We start from the raw sequence: 12,019 nt of genomic DNA on the forward strand, positions 1-12,019 counted from the left end.
GAAAATTTATTAGATTTTAGTCATTCAAAAACCAAAGACAAAATGAGCACATGGTTCAGAACTCTAGTCTGTACTTAACAGCAGCAATAACAGAATGAATCAGTAAGTTCAGATTCTCAGCCGAAGAGATGTCAGAAACAATTTTGCTAGTTTTCAGCTCACCCAAACACCACTGTAAAAAGGCCAGGAAGGTAGTTGTCTGGGCTTCCCTCCTCTGTCAGCAGCAAAACAGACATCTTCACAGGCAGATGCATCTAATTTTACAATATGTTTCTATGATATGTGATAAATCCTGGTTTCCTGTGTGGATTTTATAGAGAATCTGGCCAAGCAATTTAATCTAATCCCTTTACAACGTGTATGATTAACCCAAATGTATACTGTTCTTTGTCAATAAACAGCAGAAAATGCATCTCCATTGACTTGCAGTAAAAAAGTTCAGAAGAAGAAATGAAACCTTTCATTCCCTGTGTAGGCCACTGGCCTGAATAATGGGAAACAAGAGTCTTCAGTATAGACTCTTCCACCTGAATGTCTTTAAGAGAAAATGACAAAAGCAGAGAATTTCAGCCTGATGGAAGCCTGAAGGAAAGAAATTCAGAATACTGCAATTTAATGATTCATAATGTGAGTAAGACAGCATCTAGTAAACAGTGCTTCATAGTCATGCACTGAAAAACACAAAAATAAAATATAGTATCACATTCTTCAAGTATCTTCAGTGTCTCAACCAGTTACCAGAAGGTACAGACTGACAATATTTTATATATACTGAGCAGTTATTCACACAGAATAAGAGACCAAACCAAGTTAAAAAAAAAAAACCAAACATAAACAAAAACAAAATAACAAACATTAGCTGTCTCAGACTCAACAGATATTTCAAGGTTTGAGAAGCATGAAAATAGAGCAACTGTCAAAATGAGAAATCTTAAAGTTGATGCTCACAGTATCTGATAACCAGTCAGCTTATCTTGAGCAAACTCCAGAGTAAAACCTCACTGAAGGAAGAATCTTCTGTGGCCAGCTGGCTCTGATCATGAAAATTTACTGAACCACTCTAATCCTAGTTTGAAAATTATCTTATAGTATAATAAAACCTTAGGGGGAAAAAAAAACCTAATGAAGCCTTTGCACTTAAAGTAATACATTTTCCCTGTTAAATCATAGAATCATAGAATTACAGAATGATTTGGGTTCAAAGGGACCTTAAAGATCATCTCGATCCACCCTTTGTCATGGGCAGGGACACCTTCCACTATCCCAGGTTGCTACAAGCCCTGTCCAACCTGGCCTTGGACACTTCCAGGGATTGGGCAGCCACAGATTCTCTGGGCAACCTGTGCCAGGCCTTCACCACCCTCATAGTAAGGATTTTCTTCCTAATAGATAATCTAACCCCACCCTCTCACAGTTTGAGGACATTGTCCCTTGTCCTGTCACTACAGCTCTGGATGAAAAAACAGATTTCATGTTGATTTTGTATTTCCTTCTGAAGGAGAAGGATGTAGAGGGAAATGCTTTCAAAAGGTTTTCCCTTGCTCCTCTCAGATTTTTGCTTGAAGTGAAAAAGACAACTCATATGGAAGGGTAAACAACTACATAATTCTTTTTACGACCAAGACTGTACTGGACAAACTAACAGCTTGGATGACAGGCTTCCCAGAGAGGCCAGTAGCTGTAAGAAGCATGAGCTGCCCTCCTAACCTTGGGCTGAATGGACATCAGCATGTCCAGACATCCATGGACTCAACTGAGCCCACAGCTTATTCCTCTGAGGTAAAACAAAAAACGATAGAGGAAAAACCACTCCATGACGGCTATGATATTTCGTGGGTAGTATTTCCAAAAGGGGTTCTATCATTCACATCAAAACTTTGAAAAAGCTGCTAGAAAGTATGTTTTACAGCTCAGACCCACAGCCCATTATTCAAAGGAGTTGGTGTAGTTAGTTACCCTCTGAATTGCTCAAAGTAATTAATATTTGTGGTGGTAGTGGATCAAGGGTTGGACTTGATGATCTCAGAGGTCCTTTCCAACCCTGCTGATTCCATGATTCTATGATTCTATGATCTGTAGACAAATTCTTATGGAGGTTTTTTAAATAATATTTCAGTAATACCACAGGTCCTACCTACAAAATATTTTAATATAAAGCTGCAATTTAGGATTAGTATGACATGAGGTCAAATACAATCAGGTTTTTAAAGTATTTTTTAAAGATGAATGTGTTCTGATTAGATGTTTATCTACTGTACACATTTTAAACTTCAGTAAGAACTCAGTGCTCAACTGGAGTAAAATGACAAGGTTTACCTAAAGTGAAAGTATCAGTGATACTTTCAAACAGCTGGTCCTACACATTTCTGAAAATCTGATGATATTAAAAACATACAAGTATACCTTTATTAATGTAACGATTTTGCTGTTTGAAAAACTGTAATAAAAATGTTATCCGATTGAGCCCTTAGTTCTATATTTTTTTACATCAATCAACTATGGAGTAAAATACATATAAAACTTAAATATTTCTTAAAGCAATGGCCGAAAATCAAGTAATGGACCCAGACAAATGTTCAAGGCCAGGTTGGATGGGACTTTGGAGCAACCTGGTCTAGCGGAAGGTGTCCCCACCCATGGCAGAGGGATTGGAAAGAAATAAACTTTAAGGTCCCTTCCAATGCAAACCATTCCATGACTCTGGGAACGCCTTAACCATTCCAGTCTAATTCACTTTTCTGTTGAATCTCTGAACACAAAACAGAATAAGATGAGACAGGCCTGGATGCAGTTGCAGTGCAGTGGAAGGGACTGGGGGATGGAGGGAACCTTGTCGTCAGACGAGATGTACTCATCACAGTAATGGGTTAGTCTATTTTCTTTTTTTTTTTTTTTTGCACTATTTTCCCCCCATGTTTTGCAAAGACAGTTGAAAGTGTTTATTCTTTAGGCTGATGAATGTAACTAAAACTTGTTTTAAGAAGGAGTAGAGACAAACCCATTTCTTAAGATATTAAAAATCACAGGCATACGTAAAGACTATCATTTCACTGAAGCCATCATAAAATAAAAAATATTATCTAAAAATAATAAGCTCGTTGGGTTTGTTTTTCAGCAGTGTTTCTCCAAAGACATAATTTTAATTGTAGATTAGTTTTGCTCTTGTAGTCCTATTGATAGATTTTAGGCAAGCAACATACATCATTAACTGTACTGTGTAGGGGATCACATTTCAAACAGGAGCTTTGTCTGGCCAAGCTACTACAGCCTGTCTGAATTGTTGCAGAATTGTCATTAAATGGAAATGATGTCTGGGAATATTGAACTTAATGTTATGTTTTGAAATAACATGAATAACATTACAGTGGTTTTAATGAAATTCATAGGAGAAAAATGTCATTAAACAAAGCAACAATACTGGCCCTGGTGCCCTGGTCAAATTCCAGTCTGGCTGATTGCTTTCTGACACCTATTATTTTTCAGTTTGAATTTGGTATGTTTGTGAACAAACCTCACTGTTTGTTCATTGATATGTTAATGCCCTACATCATCAGCTCATTGCTGTTTGTCACCCCAGAGTTAGTTGGCTGTCACTCTTGTCCATCCAAATGCTTTTAATGAAGCCATTACTACAATGCATGACCTTGAAAAGATCTCTTTCAGTCTGCCTTCCCACAGTTCAAGTTACTTAGATATTTCTTAACCTAACAAGTGAGCATACATATAACTTATTTCAGTGTTTGTTAAACACACAGCACAGCCTGATGTCCCACTTTCGACAAAATGTGATGCTGCAGTCCATTAATGTGTGCTTAAAGCTGTGCACAGAGGTCTTCTGCCACACACTGGTGACTTAGTTCGGGTCAGGAAGCTACTCTGAGCAGTATCTCCTCATCACCTCCACTTAACCATGATTTGCTGAGAACATGACCTAAATGGATGAACTTGAAGTCAAGATATGCTCCAGAAGAACTACTCATTGACCTCAGCACCAGCTAATTATGGAGACAACAGACCTTGAGTAGAGAAAGTCCAAAGTTGAAAAGAAATTCCCAAGATGTGGACTTCAGAATAAACTGTTTTGTTCTACCAGCTCTGTTCTGATTGGTTCATACCACCTGTTTATGGACACATAGTCATATTCAAGTGCTTCATTCAAATGAGCAGATCTGCTTTGTATCATCTTACTGGTCTTTGGTGTAAGGGTCAAAGTCTGAATTGAAGTACACTTGAGAAAGCCCTTCTAACATTGCTGAACTCTGTCAGCCGTGGAGGGCTTATGGGGAAAAACATTTTGAACACCTAATTCCTGGCTCATTGAAAAAATGTAGGGCAGCAATTTTGAATATCCTTTTTTGCACATTCAGGCAGGATCTTCAGTGGTGACCTCATAAAGCAGCTTTTGTTGCGCCTGTCACATCTCACAGTCATAATTTCTAATATCACTCCCAACCCCCTCCATGCCCTTTAATCTTCAATGCTCAAATCCAGTCCAGACATTTGTGCACACAAATTTTCCTGTTCGTGAGACCAGATAGGATCACCAAGGAGCATGCAAAAGTATTTAAATCAGGCACATATACTTTTATTTTCATTGACACTGATTAAAATACAAAAGTCCAACAAAAAGTAAGGTCAGAAAGAAGTGGAAGAGTACCTTTATATCACTTAGTGAATAAAGTATTCCAGAAAACCTCATCTATGAATAACTGTAGATAACCAGTCATATCCCACTCCTGGTGGGGTCAGGGGCAGTGTCCTGTTTTCTCAGCAGAACAACTGAATCTACATCCCTCCCAGTCTGGTATATAAGCACAAGGCACTGCTGTTTGAAACCTCAAGCTGTGCATCAAAATGCAGCTGGATTGTCACCATTAGGGTTTTGTCACAGCCCAATTTAGGGAGGAAGTCAATGATCCGGAAAACAGATGTGAAATTTTAAATGTACATAATCAGATCTTTAGGACTAATTTCAGGTTTGATGCTGCCTTAGAGTTCTTGCCTTAAGGTAGAAGAAAGAAGACGAAGAAATGGGGAGAAGAGTGACAGGATAAGTGGAAAAGAGTAGACAGAATCGTGTGAGCACAGATGTTAATGAACCTAAAAACACCATTTTATTTAACTGTTACATATGTCTGCATAGGAATCAGGCATCTGAAAACAATCATAGTGTATAGTAGGAGCATCTTAAGATTTCCATATAGTGAATTTTTTTTTTCTTCTTTTTCAAAGCTTCTGCTTAGGATTAAGGATATTTTCCATTCAGTACCAGGTCAGAACCAAGCCATTCTAACATGTCCCTAACTCACTCTCTTGAACGCACACACATGAATATGAACAGCAAGGTACGAAGTACAGAGGGAGCAAAAGGAAAAGGGTGAGCAAGGATTATTAAAGGCATCGAGAGAATCACGGTCATTGCCCTTGTAGTCAAAGAAATATGATGCTCTATGGGTATATTAGCGGAAATCTTGTATACAAACCAAGGTGAATTCAAGTCTCCATCTTACTTGGACACTCTAATAACATAGTCATTGGATCTTCAGGCAAAGATAATCTCTCTATATATTCCTTTATTTTAACTAATTGGGTTTTTTTGTTTTTGTTTTTGTTTTTGTTTTCAGTGTGAGCTTGAGAAGCCTTTAATTAAATCTAGTATGCTTAGGGGAAAAAAAAATAAAAATCTTTAATGTCTACTAACTTCCAAAAAAATAGGGGATTTTTGCCTTAAAGGTCCTGACTGAAGCTTTTTTTCATGTTGAATACATATATATAACTTCCAACAAAAATTGTAAAAGATTTTCAAGTGAAAACAAAGAAGGTTTGGATGTGATTTGCCAAGGTTACTTTAAGTTCCACAACATACGAGTGAAAAGCACCACAAACACCCTAATTTATTACAAGTCCTAGTTTGTTGGTCTTTGATTAAACTTCATCTTGTACTAATAATTCTCGGTAGTACTGTACAACATATGCTACAGAAACCCCTGAGGTAGGCAAGGAAAACCAAGCCAAAAACACTGGAGAAGTCACTTACCTGCCTGAACTCCTCAAGATCTATTTTGTTTCCCACCAGCACCACAGGGATGTCATAGGTGTGCCGGACACGATAAATGAGTTCCTTAAACTCAGCAGCTTCTTGGAAGGATTGGCGGTCTGTGATGGAGTAGCAGATAATGAAGCCTTCTCCACCTCGCATGTATTGGTCCCTCATGGCTGTGAATTCTGCCTGTGGAATAGGGAGAACATGCTTACTAATTTGGCAAACAAAACTATCCATCTGTAAACAACAAACTTGCTGAAAACTTCCACAGTTCCCCACATAATTTCACACTGCTTGTTTTTTACTCTTTTAAATGCTGCTTGCTGGGACTTGTGCATCCTTCTTGGTTCATTGACCCCAATAATAAGAATTTCTCTGTGAACTTTTTTTTTCTCCTTTTCCTATCAAGGGAACCCTGTCCTCTAAGAATATGAACTTATTATGCCAGTGCCTGCATACAGAAAATACTACCTCGTGTATTACCAGAACATTCTGCAGTACTGCCAGTACAAAGAGATGACTTGCATTTGAATAAGTATTAACAGGTGTAATAGAAAAGCTATATTACCATCTAGGGACGAGAGAGGTACAAATTCCGTCTTATGCCCTCAATTCAAAAGCTCAGTAATATCAAAAAAGTATTCATTGTCTCCCACCAGTTTTGGGAGAGTGCCTAGCAAAATAGGAGTACAATTTGCAAAAAGTTCTGCTCTTTTAAAGGCTCTCAGAAAAGCTGGAGGTTTCAGTTCAGTGCGGGGTAATTCCATTAAATGAGAAAGAACAATTTCAAATAGTGAGAGAATTGGCCCAATTTTCTGCTCCTGCATTTTTCTCTTTTCATGTATGTATTTATTGTCACAGCAACACTTCTGGTTACTGGTACACTTTTTTTTTTCAGAAGTACTTAACAACTACCACATCGTACAAAAATGAAGGTTTAGTTTTCAAAAACTGGTCTCAGGAACTGTGGCTTGAGAATATGTTTTAAAGCCAGTTTCTTTCTCAAGTTTGTTTGCTTTTCTTGATTACAGCCCAGAATAACCCAACACCATGGCAACAGTCAGTCAGGATCGGAATCCTCCTGACAGAATCAGTTCTCCAGAGATATTAAGATGCAGGGAGGTCTGATAAAAAAAAAAGAATACACATATCAACATTGGACCATTTCTATGAGCAGCAGGATGCAATATCAAATCCTGTATTTTTTACTCTGTTGAGAATTTATGCTAGGATTTTTGAAACATTTTAGGTTACAAATATGTATCCTCAGTCTTTGCTGAAAATTAAAGGGAAATGGATTGCTTATGTTCTTTTAAAAGTCTCAGCCTTAAATCTCTCTCAATAGTCATTCATGTTGATTGGCAATACTTCCTGTGAATAGACTTTCATGTTGACCGTTATCATTTATTTATGATGTGTCTTTTACCCAAGGGCTTTATATATCATTCAAAATATTTCACCTGCTACAGGAAAAAGTTCATCGAACTAAGCTTCAAAATGGTAGACTAATAGGCAGTTTAAGGGTGGGATTCTGCTTTGAGACTTACTCAGAATTTCAAAATCTCTCCATTAAGACCACTGGCATCCCAGGAGAGTTTATTAACCACCAAGCTACAGCACAGACTTGATCAGGTCGTTCTGTAGCCTACCCTTCTGAAATTGAATGTGCAAGCAGTAGGGCAGTGGTGGGCAGAAACACTGAAGTTAACTTGTGGATTAGGCTCCTGAATTTAGTTGTCTGTGTAGCTACAGTCAACTACCTGAACTCTTGTTATAAAAAATGATGAGCTATTCAATGCAATTAGTGGACTACAGATTGCTTCTGCAGATGAAAAAATAGTTATCTCTTTAGTTATCTAATCACCTAATTTTTGTATCTACTATTTATTTTTAGACCATTTGGTAGAACTCAATGGAGACTTTAGCTAAAAGTACATGTTTTCATATGGAACCTAAAGCCCAGCCCAGGTGACCTGCATTCCTGAGTTAGAAGTTTCATAAATCAACTACTGTAGCACTGTATGACTGCTCTGCACAGCCTTTTACAGAGAATGAGCTCTGTTTAAGTGAGGTGATCCACCTCTAGGAAGTGCTCAGAACTTTGTACACTCCTTTATAGCCATTTATGGCAAACTGAGAAGGAATTAGGTCACATATCCCTGTGTAAGTAACTCACAGTAAGTGACGTTCTGCAGCGAGAGCAGTCCCAGGATCACTCCCCTGGGATGCTTAATGGCTTTCCTTGACTGACAGAAGACCCTGGGTTCCTAATTTTACACAATGAATCATTCCAAGGGGACAAAGTCCTCACTTTCTAGAGACTGCCACTCTTGAGTCAGAGTCATTTACCTACACATTCCAGTTCATATGCCTGGGCATAGTTAAGGCTTTAAGGACATGAATGAATTTAGCTATGCAATTTTTTATTATGACATATTATTGCTGCTGATATATGAGACTAAACAGACAAAATGCTTTAGTGTCATGTTTGCAGTGATCCATTTTCAGAGGCATTAAGTATTCTGAGCAAAATGGATTGGGGACATCCACTTGGCTTTCTGTTGTTAACTCAGATAGTCATTTCCATTCCAATTTTTTGATGTTGACTTTTACTTCTCAGCTTTTTCCCCTTGGCATGATTACTCAGTACAGAGTCAAGGACTCCAAGGTCAAACATAAATAAGCCTTTTGTTTGATTTCAAAAGAAGTGGATTTTTCCTCTGTTCACCAGGAACCTCAGCATAATAATATATAGCAAGTGAAAGAATAAATACAATTACCAACAAACATACTATAACCCTTGCAACACTCTATGCATATTGTATATACAAGACAAAGGACTAAGATGCAATTAAATACTTTTGTTCATTTTTATCTTAAGTCCTACTCTATATTTCACATTTTTTCCTATTTCTTTACAGCAAGAAAAAACAAAATGCAAGTTCACCTGGATTTTGTGAATGTTCAGGGGTAGAAACAGACCCAAAGGTTTTACAGATTGTTCAGTTTTTTTATTTTTATATTTTGCCTGGTTCTTTCATGAAATAAGCAACAGTGTATCTGGGCAGCTGGCACACTAATGTCTTCTTTAATTATTTCCTGATGCACAAGGGATCTTTTAAAAATTATTCAGAAATTGTACTGGATACCAATTTCTACTCAATAAGGAAAAAAATATGAAACATTCCCAAGTCAGTAAATGCCAAAGGGAAGAGACAGAAGGAAATCACACCCCCTCAAAAGGAAATCAATTCTGAGAATTAAAGTGAAGATTTGTCATGCTTACAGCACTTTGCAGCTTGACATCAGTCTCTAATACTCTCTTGTGTATTATGACTAAGACTTAACTGAAAAGTGTGGTAAAAAACCTTCTGAAACAAAATCATTATTCTTCTTAGGAGATGTGTTACTTGAGAACAAGCATCAAGTCTGGATAGAAACAAAACAAAACTTTTCTAAAAGTTGAAGGAAGTCATCGTAACTTTTTACTTTTCCCGTTATAATTGAGTACAGCAAAAAAACTACTGCTAATCCTCATAGGACTGTATATGTCTACCTGTTGTTGAAGAAAGCTGGCAAGTAAATCTCTCGATGATTAGGCTGCTCCTGAATAACTGTCCCATTTGCCTTTCATCAGTTATCAGGTGCCTCATGTGATTTTTCAGAGGTATCAGAGTAGCCTTACAATAACACAGAGCAGCTCCCTGGACGTGCTTTGGGTGTGTCTCATCCTGCTGTATTGAACTGCACACACATACAGGTTGACTCCCTTCTCCCTTGTTTATCCCCCTCTACTCAAGGTACTTTATCTTCCTTAAACTTTCCTGGGAGGCATAAAGACCTGGGAGGCATAAGAGCAGAGCTTGCCTCTCTGTCTTGGACAGAGAGTCTTAAATGTATTAGTACTTCTCATGTTCCTCATCACTGAATACTCACTCATTCCAGCAGCAGCCCCACATTTTTCCTGATCTTCATGGAGTTGTCAGTGTACCTATAGAAACCTATCCCGTTGACTTTTAACTTCTCAAAGTGTTCAACTCCAGAAACACTTTGGCTTTCATAATCTAATCCATTCACAACTAAGAAGGAATACTTCCATACTTAACCTTTGGAGACTGACCCTGTTTCCACATTTCATTTTTTGTGTATGCTTTCTTTTTCTATTAGCTTTTAATCTAACAGCTTAGCAAAGAGAAAATATCTAACCTCTCTTTTCTCTTCATCATCTTGTCTTATCCTCTTTTACTGTGCTTTTCATAATGAGCAAGAGAAATCTTTTCCCAAAGAGCAATATTATTGATAAATTTTAAAATTCATGCTGCTGTCATAAATAACACTTGTATGTTGTTGGTTTTTTGGTTGTTTGGTTTTTGTTTTTTTGTTTTTTTTTTTTTTTCAGTAGGGACTCCTTTGCAAATAAGATCAGTATCTAAATGTCTCCAGAAAAGGAAACAAAGACATTGAGCAGCAAAGTCAGACTATGCCTAGATACATGGATCTTTATGAAGATATAGGTATGGTTTATGGGTTGCTATCAAACAGAACAGCCTGGATCTCATGTTCAGCTTAGGACAATTCCAACCTTGCTGACAGAAGGACTCTAGGAAAGTTCCCCAAAACCAAGCATGTTTCTTTACTGTTTCCTAAATATTTTTTGGTGAACAATGGTGGAGAAAGGTTGCTGGACTAGAAAGGGTTTTATTCAACTAGAAATACAAGTTATTTGTAAGCAATGTCTTCCACATCACCATTTTATACCAGTAGAACTCTAAAGAGAACCAGTTCTCCCAGACCCCTGTGTTATGCATTGCTAACAGAGAGTCTTGTCAGCCCCAAAAGGATAAAAGGGGGGAAAGAGAAGAACAAAAAACAAAACAAAACAAAACAAAACAAAAAAAAACAGAGAAAAAACCAAACCAAACCAAACCAAACCAAAACAACAACAACAACAACAACAACAACAACAACAAAAAGAGATGAGGCAATGAGGAGGGGGTCAGCATATCTATCCTTTCTTTTTCATTGTGTGGGGATGTGTCTGAGGAGTAAACACGATGCAATGCTTAGAAGTGCAGTCCCTCTCCACACTCTTCAGAAGTGTAGTGCTTAGAAATTTAAAGCTGAGACACCTCGAAAACAAAGGTGTCATGTTTTTCAAACTACACACACATTCCACATATTTTGATGTCTGTTCCTTTTTTTATGATCTTGGCTTGTATATCTGGAAGAGGTCAGAGTCTCCCTAGGGAGGCCAGCCTCACAGTTTGAAGAATGTCACTTTCTATATCTTCTTGTCTTATGTTCTGCTTGACTTTAGAACTGGGAATCTGCTAACAGATGTTCTTAATCAAAACTGTCTCCCTGATTACCACAGGGGTCACTCTTATTATGAAGTGTTTTTTTTTTTTTTTTTTTTTACATTTATAGTGAACACTTGAGGGGTGGGATATGTTCCTGCAAATAGGCAAGATATTGTTCATCTACAACAATGAGCAAACAAGGGTAAAATGAACAGAAAGGACACAGGAAACTCAGGGGAGGGGAAAAAAAATTCAAACAGTGATAGAAGCAAAAGTAAAGGCAATAAAAGAAATATGTATTGTTCACTTAAAAAAAAAAACAATTCTGTATTGTTCACTTTAAAAAAAAAAAAAACAAAACCAGAAGTTTTCATTAAAATAGGTTGAAAATTCCTTGTCTCTCCTGAAAGCTTTTGGCAATATGATCAATGATTAATTTTTAGCAGCAAATCTTTTTAAAAGCAAAAGTACAGCCCTCCCTTACCTTTCTCAGTAAATTCTCTTACACAAACAAATGTCATAGTTGACTTCACTGGGATTACATGTCTGGCACTGCTTGTCATAAAATGTGCTTTTCTTTTACCACTTCAAATAGATTTAGCAAAGGAAAGTACACTGGTGAGAAGTGTTGTGATCATTATTTGATTTTCACAAATTTTTTAGGTTTTTTTTTTTG

The 12,019-nt window shown here is 37.3% G+C and overlaps 1 protein-coding gene across 1 annotated transcript in view; it reads right to left on the reverse strand.

Annotated features, from left to right (window-relative positions):
• Positions 1 to 12,019, reverse strand: part of RIT2 (Ras like without CAAX 2) — a 172,649-nt gene that overhangs the window by 79,851 nt on the left and 80,779 nt on the right. The window contains exon 4 of the mRNA XM_050329248.1: positions 6,038 to 6,229. Coding sequence (XP_050185205.1) covers positions 6,038 to 6,229 — 192 coding nt within the window. The remainder of the gene's footprint in view (positions 1 to 6,037; positions 6,230 to 12,019) is intronic.

The sequence above is a fragment of the Myiozetetes cayanensis genome, unplaced genomic scaffold (genome assembly GCF_022539395.1).
Source record: "Myiozetetes cayanensis isolate MyiCay16 unplaced genomic scaffold, myiCay2020 scf4, whole genome shotgun sequence".
Lineage (NCBI taxonomy): Eukaryota > Metazoa > Chordata > Aves > Passeriformes > Tyrannidae > Myiozetetes > Myiozetetes cayanensis.